Source organism: Vulpes vulpes, chromosome 13 (assembly GCF_048418805.1).
Source record: "Vulpes vulpes isolate BD-2025 chromosome 13, VulVul3, whole genome shotgun sequence".
Lineage (NCBI taxonomy): Eukaryota > Metazoa > Chordata > Mammalia > Carnivora > Canidae > Vulpes > Vulpes vulpes.
Genome location: NC_132792.1, coordinates 91023229 through 91038696, shown reverse-complemented (window position 1 = coordinate 91038696; position 15468 = coordinate 91023229). Strand labels below are relative to the sequence as shown.

Genomic DNA, 15468 nt, shown 5'->3' with positions numbered 1-15468 from the left:
TGGTGAAATGGTTATATCTGTTTTGCATAGTGCTGAAAGATATATCAGCACATTCAGACCACTATTCCATGTTATAAGTGAATAGTCGATTGAAAATTCTATACCTGGGATCCCTGGGTGGCGCAGCGGTTTAGCGCCTGCCTTTGGCCCAGGGCGCAATCCTGGAGACCCTGGATCGAATCCCACGTCGGGCTCCCGGTGCATGGAGCCTGCTTCTCCCTCTGCCTGTGTCTCTGCCTCTCTCTCTCTCTCTCTCTCTCTCTCTCTCTGTGACTATCATAAATAAATAAAAAAATTTTTAAAAAAAGAAAATTCTATACCTGGCTTTTAGAGTGTGTGGAACCATAGCATTTTAAATTAGGAGGAATCAATATCTATTTCAAAGTCCGAGGCTTTTTTATATTCTTAAATATTAAGACTGCAAAGAGCTTTTATTTTGTGGGCTGTATTTATGGTTGTTAACCATATTAGAAATTAAAACTGGAAAGTTTTTAATTGTGTTTAATGAATGTAAAATAACAATAACCTCTTACATGTTAACATAAATAACATACTTTTAACTTAAAAGAAATTTTTTTTCAAAAATGAAACTATTTCAGTAAGGAAAATGATGTTTTACATTTTTGCAAATCTCTTTAACATCTGGCTAAATAGAAGATAGCTAGCTTCTCATATCAACTTCCACATTCAGTCTCTTAAAATATCATACATCATGTAGCCAACCTCTGAAAAACTCCAGTGTACACTCATGAGAAAATAAAAATGAAAGGAGCAAATAACATCTTAGTTTTTCAGTATGAAAATAGCTTTGACCTTGTAGAAATCCCCGAAATCATACTTCCAGAACCACTGTTTACAGTATATCAGTGATTGCCTGTGCTGGAGGTGGGGCAAGGATTGAATGTTAAGTAGAAGACTTTCGGGATTATGAAAATTTTCAATATTTTCATTGTGGCAGAGATTACACAGGTATATATACATTGTTGAACTCTATCATACTATACACTTTAAAAGGGTACATTTTACTCCAGGCTAATTACACCTCAATAAAATTGACTTACTTTTTAAGAAATGATCAACCCCAAAATTGAGAAAAGGAACTTTCTTTTATCTCACCAAAACAAAATATAACTGATTTTAAAGCAAACCAGTTCACTGGTTTTGAAAATATTCAGAGACCAAATGTTTGTTACTTAATGAAAAGTCTTTGCCTTGAAACCAAATTAAGCTCTTTCTGGTATTCATTCCAGTTGATAAAAAATCTTAAGACATTTTTGTAATGTAATTTTTCTCTCATTGGTGAACTTCAAAAATAATATAATTATAAAATCTAACATTTGCTTAGCAAATCTAACATTTTTATAAGGCAATTTTTGTAAGTGCTTTATCTGTATTAAACCTTAGAACTCCCCTATGAGTAGATACTGGTATTGTATCCATTTTATAGAAAAGGAAATTGAAGCACAGAGAGGTTAAGTAATTTACCCAAGGTCATACAACTAGCAACAGAGACAGAATTTCAAACCACAGACTGGTTCTAGACTCTGTGCTCTCAAGCTATAAGTTGAATAAGACAATATTTGATTGGTTAGGGAACTCTTATAATTTAAAAAGATATCTAATAGTGCAGTTTTGTGTAGAATAAGAGCCAAGTCTATACATGTGTTCCTTTTGGGAAAAAAAAGAAAATTAATTAAAGATAAAGTAATAGTATATAGAAAAGTGGTTCTCAAATTAGCAAATTCTCAGGAAAGAAAACGAATTAATCCAGGCAGTGGAGTAGGAAGGCCGAAGTTAAAGAACTTTTAGAGTGTTAGCAGGAGAGAATTCAGAAGCAGTAAGCAAATCTGCAGGGAGAAATAGAGCTTTGATGAATAGAGTTCAGATCTTACAGCAGTGTTCATTGCAGCAGTTTTGTGGCATCTGTTCAATAAGGAAAATAATTATTTTTTTAAAGATTTATTTATTTATTCATGAGAGACACAGAAAGAGAGTCAGAGACATAGGCAGAGGGAAGAGAAGCAGGCTCCATGCAAGGAACCCAATGTGGGATTCAGTCCCAGAACCCCAGGATCACGCCCTGAGCCGAAGGCAGCCGCTCAAAAGCTGAGGCACCCAGGTGTCCCAGAAAATAATTATTTTAAGGGTATTTGCTTAATAAACTGCAGTTGTTAGCTAAATCAGGCCACAATGTTAGGCAGAAGGAACCATTAAAATATAAACCAGTTAATGGAGCACATATGTTGTATCCATTAATGGCTAAAAAGTAGCACCATGTATATTTACAGTAAATAACAATCAAATTCATAATTTTGCTTGACACAAAAATGTTCAAGAGAAAAAGTATGCACAACCTATTTTAACATCTCAAAAGTAATTTTCCCACAAGAAATGGTGGCAAATGAAGGGGTTAGGAGTGAAGGACCAATCATGGAAGGCTAAATAGGATGGCAAAAGGACTTAGGTTACTGAACAGACTTAGAGAATGATTGTATAGAAGATCTTGTGGTCTCAAAATTCTCCTTCTTAAATAATAGTTTATGTGTTAGGAATGCAAAGCACCACAAGTACATTTTTCTTCCCACCTAATTTTATACTTATCATTATTTGCTCTTTTTTTTCTGCTTTGAATAAGAGAAAAGAATTGAACTTTAATATTTAATGCTTATAGTAAAATATAAAATCACATTGAAATAATTTAGACTTGACCACAGACAGAAATAGTTTTGACTATTTATGTTTCCAGAACTAGTGGACATGGCTCCCGGAATAGTCAATTTGGTATATTTTCCAGTTCTGAAAAAATCAAGGACCCCCGGCCACTTAATGACAAAGCATTCATTCAACAGTGTATTCGACAACTCTGTGAGGTATTTTATATTCTCTTAAGTGTATTTTCTAATAATTTTTCTATTATAAGATGTTTGATGTTTCATACAAATTATTGTAGTTTCTTACAGAAAATGGTTATGCATATAGCGTATCCATGAAATCTCTACAAGCTCCTTCTGTTAAAGACTTCCTAAAGATCTTCACTTTTCTTTATGGCTTCCTGTGCCCTTCGTATGAACTTCCTGACACAAAGTTTGAAGAAGAGGTTCCAAGAATCTTTAGAGATCTTGGGTTTGTATGTTATATTTCTTATTACCCTAGAGAGATGGTTGGAACACAGAGAAGAATCAGACTCAATTGATTTGTAAAGATTCGTAGTTAAAGAAATCATATATTTTACGATGGTCACTGTGGGCAGTATATCTTAAGATACATTTAGAAGGCAAGAAAAACCACTGTGTAGAGGTTATTACTGAACTATAGAAGATAGATCGTAAGGCCTTCCAAGAACTGAAGTGACAGGGTATAGACAGGGAATAGATAGGATGAGCTAGATATCACTGATGTTATAGAAGCAAAAAAGGCAAGATTGAAGGCCTAAAGAAAATGGGGTGGATGAGGTCAAGAATGGCTGTGTAGAGTAAACATGGGAAGGAAAGGATTTGAGGATGAGGAGTATACACGTGTAGCTTATTTGGGGTACATAGAATTTGAGAGAACAAACAATCTTTTAGGAGAGAAGTCCAACATACTGGTTGTAAATCAAGTTCTGCTGCTTTAGGAATATATGTTCAGAGTTATCTGCAGAGAGGAAACCAAAAAATACACAAAATCATTAGAGTAAGAAGACCAAGGACAAAATCTTCTAATAAATATCTTCTAAATAAGTCAAGACTGTTAGTATATACATGGAATTTTTCCAATGTAACTTTTAGCCTAATTTAGCCTTATTTTCACAAAATTAACATTGTTGGCTTTTTTCCTCATTTTTCGCAGGTATCCTTTTGCATTATCCAAAAGCTCCATGTATACAGTGGGGGCCCCTCATACCTGGCCACACATTGTGGCAGCCTTGGTTTGGCTAATAGACTGCATCAAGGTATTTGATTTTCATTTTAAAATGTATATGTAGGAAAGATTTTTTTTTGACATTTGACTTTCACTTCTTCAATAAATAAATAAATAAACTTCTTCATAAATGCTTCTAGATGTAAGAGGAAGGAATTACCATATTGGCAAGGAAATTAATTGTTTTCACGAGGTTTTAAAGCTTTAAAAAAAAGTAAAGTATTTCCCCCGTTACATACATAACATTACTTTGGGTTTTTCCCTTTTTTTTTTTTTTAAACATTTTATTTATTTGTGAGAGACACAGAGAGAGACACAGAGACATAGACAGAGGGAGAAACAGGCCTCCCATGTGGAGCCTGTTGTGGGACTCGATCCCGGGGTCCTGGGATCATGCCTCTCTGTGTCTCTCACAAATACATAAATAAAATCGAAAGGAAAGAAAGAAAGAAAGAAAGAAAGAAAGAAAGAAAGAAAGAAAGAGAGAGAGAGAGAGAAAGAAAGAAAGAAAGAAAGAAAGAAAGAAAGAAAGAAAGAAAGAGAAAGAAGAAAGGAAGGAAGGAAGGAAGGAAGGAAGGAAGGAAGGAAGGAAGGAAAGAAAGAAAAGAGAAGAGAGAGGAAGGAAGGAAGGAGAGAAAAAGAGAGAGAGAGAAAAAGAAAGAAAGAAAGAAAGAAAGAAAGAAAGAGAAAAAGAAAAAGAAAAAGAAAAAAATATTCCTTGTACTCATGAGAAGAATGTATAGTTTTTGTTAGGTAAAATGTTCTGTCTATGTCTGTTGAGTCTATTTAGTCTGTAGTGTTGATCTCTATTCTTTAGATGATCTCCCTATTTTTGAGAGTGCAGTATTAAAGTCTCCCACATATTATTGTATTGGTGTTGTTTCTTTTAGTTTTATTAGTATTTGCTTTATGTATTTAGGTGCTCACTCCAATGTTAGATGCGTAATTATTTACAAATAATTGATGGATTGATCCTTTTATTATTATGTAATGACCTTCGTTGTCTCTTTCTTCCATTTTTAGTTTAAAGTCTATTTTGTCTGTTATATCTTTTTCATCCCTTCACTCTCAGTCTGTGTCTCTAAAACTAAAGTGAGTCTCAAGTGAGTTTCTTGTAGGCAGCATTTTCTGCCTTTTGATTGGAAAGTTTAATCCATTTACGTTTAAAGTAATGATCCATAGGTAAGGGCTTACAGCCATTTTGTTAATAGTTTCCTGACTGTGTTGAAGATCTTTTGTTCTGTTTGGTCCTTATTTTACTATCTTCTTTTTAAATTTGGTGATCTTTGATATTAGCATACTTTGACCTCACATTTTTTTATGGATCTACTTCATGTTTTTCCCTTGTTATCATAAGGCTTACATAAAATATCTTTAAAACCATAACATTCAGGGCACCTGAATGGCTCAGTCAGTTAAGCATCTGACTCTTGATCTCAGCTCAGGTCTTAATCCCAGGGTTGTGAGTTCACGCCTCACATTGGACTCCATGCTGGATGTAGAGCCTAATTAAAAAAACAACTATAACATTCTGTTTTAAACTGATGGCTTCAGTAACATTTGTAAACTTTACACTTTCATTTCTCCCTATTACATTTTAGGTTAGTTTACATACTTTTTATCTTGTGTTTCTGATAGCAGGTTATTGCAGTTATTCTTTTTAATACATTTATTTTTTAACTATTAAACTAGAGTTGTAAGTGAATTATACAGCACCATATAGAAAACCAGACTTTGATTGTATGTTTACCAATGAGTTTTACACTGCCTTCATCTGTATTTACAATGTTAATTAGCATCCTTTTGCTTCCATTCAAAGAATTCGTTGTAACATTTCTTGTAAGGCAGGTCTCTTGGTGGTAAACTCCATTTTTTATTTTGGGAAGTATCTCTCTGTTTCATTTCTGAAGGACAGTTTTTCCAGATCCAGTATTTTGGGTTTACATGTTTTTTTCCTATCAGTATTTTTTTGAATACGCCATCCCTTAGGATAAAAAGTTTCTTCTTTTTTTTTTCATTTATTTTTAAGATTGTATTTATTTATTCATGAGAAACACAGAGAGAGAGAGAGATGCGTACATAAGCAGAGGGAGAGGCACCCTGTGGGGAGCCCAATGCAAAACTCAATTCCAGGACCCTGGGGTCACGACCTGAGCCGAAGGCAGATGCTCATTACTGAGCTACCCAGGTGCCCCTCTCCTGGCCTAAAAAGTTTCTATTGAGAATTCCACCAATAGTTTTACAGAGATTTCTTTGTATGTAACTTCTCTTTTTTTTTTTTTTCTTGCTGCTTCCAAAATTCTTTGTCTCGAATTTGACAACTTATTTATAGTATGTCTCAACATAGCCCTGTTTGGGGTCCTGTCCACTTCATGGATCGGGATGTCCACTTTCTTCCTATGTTTGGGAAGTTTTCATCTCTTACTGCTTTAAGTTTCTTATTGTTTTATATCTTCTATCCCTTTCTCTTTTCTTCTTTTGAGATACCCATAATGCAAATATTCTATCATTTGATGATGACCAATAAGTCCCATAGGCTTTCTTCACTCTTTTTTATTTTTTCTTTCTGCTTCTATGACTGGGTAATTTCAATGTCCTGTCAGCTAGTCCACTGATTCTTTCTTCTGCATGGTCAACTCTGATTTTGAAACTCTCTGTTCAATTCTTTTAGATCAATCATTTTTTTTCAGCTCTCATTTGTTGGATTTTTTTTTTTTTTGACAGTTTTTTCATTGAATTTCTTGTTTTGTTCATACATTGTTTTTCTAATTTTGTTTCGTTGACTGTGTTTTCTTATCGTTTACTAAACATCTTTGAGAGGATTATTCTGAATAATAGATCTCCATTCCTGTAGGGTCAGTTATTGGAACTTTATTAGTTTCCTTTAGTTTTCCTTTTCCTTAGTGTCATGTTTAGCTTATTTTTCATGATCCTTGATTCCTTATAATGGTACTTGCCCATTTGAATTAGTGGTCTCTTCTTCCACATTTGACAAGTTCTCTTTGGTAGAGACAGTTCTTTATCAATCAGCTCAGATTGGATTTTTAGATATATCTCTAGTAATGTACTTGGGCAGGTGGGGCTTACTTATATCAGGATCTATTTTGGGGAAAGGCCACTGCCCAAGCTCTGAGGTTAGAGGAGTGGGGGAAATGCTGCTGTCTGAGAACAGTTATAGAGGACTGCTGGCTTGGTTCCCTGCCCAAGTGAGGCTATAGGGCAGGCTCCATGATTTCCTGGATGGTTGGGCCTGGGTACCATACTCAGCAGTAGGCAGTGCTGCAGTGCTATAAATTAGTTTCTCTGCCATGGTGGTGCAGCAGAATAGCCCCAAAGCCTGTCTGACTCGTTTAGAGTCCCATATCAATGATATGAGTTTGTGCTGAATTCCTTGGACAGAAGGAGCCACTTCTGGTTTTGCTCTCCATATGAGGAAGGCCATGAGCTGTATGCTTCCTCTTCAAGGGTCACTGTAAGTAAGGCTGTAGGATGGGCTATGCTCTCGTTAGGTTCTCTGATTAGGCAGGCTGAAGGCTGTAAACAGCAGCAGGCAAGGCTACAGTTTAGTTTCCGTGCTTAGGAGGAGGCCCCCATACATGCTCCAAGATTGGAAAGTCTCTTGTTTGGGGCTCAAATTAAGCAGAACTATGCTCCAAGTACCCTGGTCTAACAGGGTACCATCTCAGCCCTGCAGATGATAGGGCCACCAGTGAGATTCTTCACCCTGGAACCACTATAATCAGAGTTGTCAGATGGGTTACACATATTTGTAGGTGCTCTGGTAAGGATTTTCTGGTCAAGTGGGGCTAGAGACTGTATTCATTTTGGGCAGCACTAAAAATTATCTTCCCCGTCCCACTGGGACTTCAAACCAGGCCTCATGACTGACCAGACTTCTTGAGGATCAAATCAGAGAGAATTACATGCTTAGCTCCCCAAGTAACAGGGCTACTGTCTTGGGTCTGTAGAAACAGAGCAGGTTCTCCATTCAATTGCTGCTGTAACTGGGGCTAAAGGAGGACTATTGAGATTCCCATGAGCTCTATCAAGTTTTCCTGGTTAGCAGGGTTGGAGGCTGTATTCAGCAGTGGAGCCATATGGATTAGATTCTCTACCAGAGTAGGGGAAGGAGACAGAACAAACTGCAGGGCTGGCAAGATTCTTGTTGAGGAACTAATCGGACAAACCTTTGCACCAAAATCTGGCCCAGATGGGATTGCTGACTTGGCTCTATAGATGATCAGAGCCTTTGCCAGGCTATCTTCATATGCTCCTCAGCCAGGCAGTTTTCCAGGTGCTCCAGCTAGGCTTCCAGCCTGGGCAGAGCTAGAAGCTATACTAGCAGTGGATAAGATTGTAAATCAGTTCTTCTGCCTGAGTAGAGCAGGTAAACAGGCCCTAATGGCTCTTTGTGGTCTTGACTTAAGCCAGCCTATGCCCCAAATTTCCTGTCCAAATGAGGTTATTAGCTTTGCTCAGTGGATGATCAGTTCTGCCTTCTAGGCTCTTAGCTCAAGTGTCTCTGAGCTAAGAAGCTTTTCAGGTGTCCCAGCCAGGCTTTCTGGTCAGGTAGGGCTAAGAGCTACACAGTGAGCAATGGATTGGGCTATGGTTTAACTCCCCTACCTGGGCAGGCTCAGGCCTTCTGAGTCCTTTATTCCTCTCATATTTCACTATATAGAGAAGTGGTATATTGGGAATTGTCACCTTTTATTGAAAAAATATTACTCAAATCCATATTTCTGATTATCTCTATATAATTTCACTTTGAAACTGTTTGAACCAAATCTCCTCAATTCAGAAGAACTTTTAATTCTTGTAGTAATGTTTTATATAGCTCCTAGTAAGTGGTTTGTCCCTCTGTAAGGGTCTTTTTTAACTTTGTGGAGTATCAAGAATTTTCCCATGGACCTTTGACAAAGCATCAGAAATACTTTCTTTATCTGTCCTGATAACAAAATAGAAGATTCTGCTCTTAATCTTGGGCTCTGCCCTGCATGTCTTTCAGACTTAGTTAAATCTGATTGTCACTTGAGGCCTTCTCAAAGGAAGAAGTAGTAAAGGATGAGTTGATAGACTTGCCTGCATTCTCCTTAGATGTACAAAAAGTCTTCTATGAGTGTCTTTGGAATAGGAAAGTAGATTTGACAAGCAACTCTGGGCTAAGAATTTAGGAATCTGAAATGTAAGTCCTAGGGTAAGAAAAATTAATGAAATATTTTTAACAGAAACCACATTCTTCTTTTACATCCCTAATGCACAATGCTTTTCTTAGAAGCTTGGTGTGCATTATACTAGATACAGATTTATATCTTTACATTTAATAGCCACTTCATTTACATTTTCTAGTTATTTTCATGTTTGGAAGGTTATGTTTTTAAGACAATTTATAAAAACAGGTATTGCAAAATGGGATTTCTTTGCCTTAAAATCCTTTAGCCATTTCCTTTTTAGCTTATCATTATAAATATCTGAATGTTTTGCTACAATATCTGTTGTCACTTTCAAGGTTAAACAATTGTGTTTCTGAATATTTTATATTGTAATCAATCTTAAGTTCATATTTATACACCCTGAAGGAACCTGTGGATAACATTTAAGTACCAAACTTGAATTCATTAAAAGAAATATTTTTTTGGTTTACCTTTCATGTGGCAATTTTTTTTTTTTTTAAGATTCTCAGAGTTTCATTAAAATGTGTGTATATGCTCTCAATGAATTAATAGCGTAAAGATTAGCATATTTGGGATACCTAGGTAGCTCAGTGGCTGAACATCTGCCTACAGCTCCGGGCATGATCCCAGAGTCCAGGGATTGAGTCCCGCATCGGGCAGGAAGCAGGGAGCCTACTTCTCCCTCTGCCTGTGTCTCTGCCTTTCTCTGTGTCTCTCATGAATAAGTAAATAAAATCTTAAAAAAAAGCATATTTTATAGAACTAAATATGGAATCCATCCTTTCTAAAATTGAATCCTTTTTTAATCCTAATGGATTTAGTTACTAACATATCAAAAACATTACATTTTGATGCTCAATGAAATGACCTCTTGAGATTTTCAGTCATAGAGTAATGTAAATGCGTTAAATTTACGCTAAAACAAATGTGACAAACATAAAAGCTGTACATTTTTTCATACTTCATCAACTTAAATATATTATTTGTATACTTATTAGTTACATAATGCCATGAAAGAAAGCTCACCTTTGTTTGATGATGGACAGCCTTGGGGAGAAGAAACTGAAGATGGAATTATGCACAATAAGGTATCTTACATTACCACAAACATTAGCATTATCTTGATATTATTAACTTTGTCACTGTTGAAATTAGTATAGTCTTTTGTAGAGTTTGTCTTTTTGCTTCCTGAAAAACTTCTAAAATTGAATCTTTTAAATATTAATAGATTTATTCTTGAAGTCACATTGTAGTTTCTTAAAATTAAATAGGTGTAGAAATTTAAAATGTTATATAAGTGGGGCACTTGGGTGACAGTCAGTTAAGCATCCAACTCTTGGTTTCGGCTCAAGTCATGATCTCAAGGTCATGGAGTTGAGCTCCACATCTGGCTCCATGCTCAGTGCAGAATCGGCTTGAGACTCTCGCCCTCTACCCCTCCTCCAGCATGTGTAGCGGTGCACTTGTGCTCATGCTTCATGCTGTCTCTCTAAAATAAATAAATTGTTTTTATAAAGTAAGTATAAATAAATAAAATGTTAACTAAGTAAAAAATGCAAGAAAATTAGAATTAAATCAGAACACATTATTGTTTTATTTATAGATATAACATTTCTTGCTTACCTTTTAGAATGAAGTTATCAATACTGGCAACATAAGTCTAATATAATTATTTGTCAATAGAAACTATAAGTCTTTGAGTCTTAAGATATTACATGTAGGTTGTTTTGTTTTGGCCTTTTTAGTCAGGCATATTACCACTTAGATCTGAGTTACCACGTCCAAAAGAGATTGAGGTAAAAGTGTAAACATGGTCTAAATTGGTTCCCAAGCCATACTTTATTGGAGCCTAAACTATGTAAGTAACTCCACCGTATTTCCTAAAATAAGCAAATTTACGTGTCTAAATAGAGGAAATACCAACTCCAAGGAATAGATTTATAATACTGATATTAAACATTAATGTGCCAAGCACATGTAAAAGATCGATCACCATGCAGGTCCCTAAGAAGGAAAACAATTTTCTATGCTAATTCTAATCTACACTCTTTAGAGCATTTGACATAAAAAGAAAGTGGCAAGAAACTTCAGTTTCATTTTTTTATTACTACCTGGGAAATAGTTCAAAGAGGTATCATTGCTTTTTTTCCTTTTAAACAGGCAGTAAACCATACCTTTTACTACTTCAGGATTGACCCCTGCTGGAAAAGCTGTTAGAAAGCCTTTGATCATACTCTTGAGAGACTTCTCCTCCTATGTTGCAGTATGTGTACTGGACTAGATTTATCTCTGCTTCATTTTTCAGCCAAATACAATTTCAACACTTATTAAATATTTAATTTTTTGACATTTATCCTAAAGGTTACAGCAGTAGAAGTTATTCTTGTTATTTTAGCTATTATTTCAAATGACAATATACTGAGCAGCACTTTGGAAATTATAAAGTGCTATTATAAATTAAAGAGGGTTTTCAAAGTATCCAGTTTCACCAGATTCTAAGCCTCACCTTTGTGGATCCAGAAACTCAGTTTGTTAGTGGCAGAGCATTTGACTGCAGAAACTTAATTTTGTTTTTTTAATCTGCAAAATCAATATTGACCAAACTTAAAGAAACTAATTCACGGTCACCAAATTCACAAGAGACTGATCTGAAATAGAATGAAAATATATTAATTTATCATCAGTGGTTTACCTTTCCAGTTACAGGAAGACTCTTACTGCCTCTTCAGAGTACCCTTTACATATCAACCAAGTAATAGAGAGGTTACTTAGTTAGCAGAGAATCAGCACAAAGGGAATTGGGAGATATCTATTTCATCTAGGCTTTGAAAAATTCTGATCCACCATTCTCACATCCTAACAAAGCATGCATCTTCAGTGACCAAAACACCTCGTAACTGCAAGATATAGTGTTACTTTTTCTTGGATAAATATTAAAAATGACAATATTCTACTATTTATATCTCTACAAACCAAGCCATTTATTTAGACTGAAATTACTGTATAACTATAGCCTTCATTCTGATCTTCATAGCTAGACTTTGTCAGTTTAATTGGACTTAGATGATCATCAGTTCATGAGTTTTTCATAAGGTTCATTCATAAGGACAATCTGTCCCTAAAGATGAATGTGCATTTTATGTTTATGTTTATTAATAAGCTTCTGTTGTTTGACCTCAAAATTCTGAAGATATGTTTCTTTACTCTTTATTAATTATCACCATTATCTAAATTTGTGTTCTTTCTATCCTCATCACATTGGAAGTAGCAGACCGAGTAAGTCTGTGCAGCATAATTAATGATATATACTAGGTTTGTATCTCATTTATAGGAATTCATATAAGTAGTATTCCTGACTTGTTTAAATTCAAATTCAAATTTCCACTTAGAAAAATGGAACAAACTAAATAGAGAATAATAGCTTTGTTTTAAATCTGCTTAACCCAATCAGTTGTTTTTGGACTACACCATAAAATGCTATGAGAGTTTCATGACTGGTGCTGACAGTTTTGAAGAGATGAATGCAGAGTTGCAGTCAAAGCTGAGTAAGTGTTCTCATTACTAGTGTGCTTGCTATTAGTCATGTATTAAACTCTGTTCATGGAGTTGTAGCTTATTTTACTACACCCAACATTTATATGAGCTACTCTAAATGTATCTTGATGCCTACTAATTTTCATCTTCATTGTTTCTTTGATGGAGAGAAGTGATAGTTAAGCAGAAAGAATACCAATGTTGAAGTCAGTCTGAGGCAAAATCCCTTCCTGGTTATGTGACCTTAACAAATTACTTAACCTAACGAAGTTTTGCAAGGATTATGTGGCCATGTACATAGAGTATCAAACACACTACCAGAAACACAGAAGATAAACAACAAATGTTCTTCCTGTGATACTCCTATAGTATTCTAGCTCTACTGTTCGAGAAATTAAAGTGCTAATTAGTCAAAAGATCTAAGGTCCTTTCAAAATATGTGGTAAGCAGTTAATGGACCATTATATTTCTGAAGAAAGAAATTCTTTATGTTTCCACTCTTTTACAACCTAGGGACATTCAATATATACTTGCTAACTTTAAAATGTTCCAGAGGAATTATTTTACTTTTTTTTTTTCCTTTTATTGAAATAGTCTTAGATGTAAAATGAGTGGTGGGTAAAACATATAAGATGTGTAAAACTATTTCTCTAATGAAATCAATCAAAATGGTAGAGCATCACCTTGCCATTATTGGCACAAAAGGCGAAAGCATTTCCCATATATTCCCATTGGACGTATCTTCCTGAAATAACAAGGACAATTTCAGCTTGTCCACATAAGAAAGGGATGTAAATGATGTTTCGTTTTAAAAGTGGAAAATTCACAGTGATCTAGTATAAGAAGCATTTAGTGAATTCATTTATTCAAACAATATTACATACCTACAGTGGGCAAGTCACTATTCAGGCACTGAGGATACAGTAATGAATAAGAGATAGAAAATCCGTGCCCTATGAGATTACCTCTACTAGAGATAATAAATAAGCAACTCTAAGTCAAAGGATGATAAGTGCTATGAAGAAAAATAAAGCAAGATAAGAGGGCAGACAGTGTAATGAAGAGAAATGTTTGCTATTTTAGAGAGGATATCCTTCACTGGTAGCGTTTTGAGCAGAGACTAAGAAGGAAATAAAGGGAAAGTGCAATCAATGGTGAAGAACTGGGGGAAAATGTTTATAGGCAGTCTTGAGATCTTAACTAAGTTTTGGGGTTTTCTCTCCAGAGGATTTATTTAATGTAGATGCTTCTAAGCTGGAGTCACTAGCAGCAAAAAATAAAGCACTGAATGAACAAATTGCAAGATTGGAACAAGAAAGAGAAAAAGAACCGGTTAGTAAACATGCTTATCATTGATAGGCTTTATACTTAGCTCTTTTGAACTCTTGGATCTCCTTAGAGGATATCAGCTATTTATCCAAAAAAAAAAAAAAAAAAGCATCTTAAAAGTTCTTTTTTTTTTTTTTTTTTTTTTTTTTTACGTAGGACAGAACTCCCCATGAAAACATGTTTGTTATCTCTAGAGCTTTGTTTTCCCTTGTGATCTATCAGTCTTGAACTAATGGTGTTCAGAATATGATGAAAGAATCTTACCTATTTACATAAGACTAAAAAGATCTTTTGAACAAGGTATCTATGTTACACACCTCTAGGGAACAATATTTATAAGAAGCCCTGAGTTATGTAGTTAGTGAAAAGGGAATGGTGATAAGTGGCTTTATATAACATATAGTATTCTAAGGGTTTTCTAAAAGCTAAATAATAGGCAGATACCTAATTTTATTTTGTGAATTATATTACTGAAATGCCTAGACTGTTTTATAAAATATCAGATTTTAAATGTTTGTGCTTTTTCATTCTGGCCCTTGGCTTTTTGTATCCCAACTGACTTGCTGAAAAGTATATCTTCTTAATTAGGTAATAACAGCAAAGTTCCCTTTTAGTTCTTTGGCTCCTTCTAAAAGGGAAAGGAAATGCTAATACACCTTTCTCTAAGAGGAATTTAAATAATACTGTGTTACTTTCAACTAAAGTATGGAATGGTTGTCAATTAGAATGATATGTTCTTTTCTTTTAAAGAATCGTCTAGAGTCATTGAGAAAACTGAAAACTTCCTTACAAGCAGATGTTCAAAAATATCAGGCATACATGAACAATTTGGAGTCTCATTCAGCAATTCTTGACCAGAAATTGAATGGTCTTGATGAAGAAATTTCTAGAGTAGGTAAGTACAACCAGTGCTAAAAGAGGATATTCAAACTGGAATAGGGACCTGCTTGGGATTTATCATATACAGAGACAGCTTTGTCATCCAAATCATTTTTCCTTTAATGGTGAATGGCTATAGCAGGCTACCAAGTTTTCAGTGCCTTCTACATGTATTAGTTTTCTGAGGCTGCTGTAGAAAAATACCACAAATTTGGTGGATTGGAACAACAGAAATTTGTTCACTCACAGTTCTAAGGGCCAGAAGTCCAAATTTTAGCACAGAGAATTCATTCCATGTCTTGCCCACCTTCTGTTATCTGATAGCATTCCTGAACTTTTGGCCATGTCACTCCAATTTCTGCCTTCATCCTCACATTACCTTTTTTCTATTCGTGGGTCTTCTCTTTTGTTTGTGTCCATTTCTCTCAGCTCTGTCTTTTAAGGACACTTATGATGGCATTTAAGACCCACTAGATAATCCAGGGTAATCTCACCTCAAAATATTTAATGTAATCATCTGTGAAAGCCTCTTTTCCAATAAGGAAATATTTACAAATCCCAGTAATTAGAATTTCATATGCTTGAGTGACCATTATTCAACCTACTACACCTTCTAACATGTTTTCACGTGTCTGATATTTTTTTTTTTACA

At 35.0% G+C, this 15468-nt stretch overlaps 1 protein-coding gene across 4 annotated transcripts in view; it reads left to right on the top strand.

The window, feature by feature from the left end:
* Positions 1-15468, top strand: part of NDC80 (NDC80 kinetochore complex component) — a 46501-nt gene that overhangs the window by 3364 nt on the left and 27669 nt on the right. For 2 of the 4 annotated variants that reach the window (XM_026005875.2, XM_072735043.1), the window contains exons 4-10: positions 2747-2870; positions 2951-3123; positions 3829-3931; positions 10073-10162; positions 12526-12619; positions 13834-13940; positions 14688-14832. In XM_026005875.2, coding sequence (XP_025861660.1) covers positions 2747-2870; positions 2951-3123; positions 3829-3931; positions 10073-10162; positions 12526-12619; positions 13834-13940; positions 14688-14832 — 836 coding nt within the window. The remainder of the gene's footprint in view (positions 1-2746; positions 2871-2950; positions 3124-3828; positions 3932-10072; positions 10163-12525; positions 12620-13833; positions 13941-14687; positions 14833-15468) is intronic. The other 2 variants (XM_072735045.1, XM_072735044.1) reach the window with 1 other exon arrangement.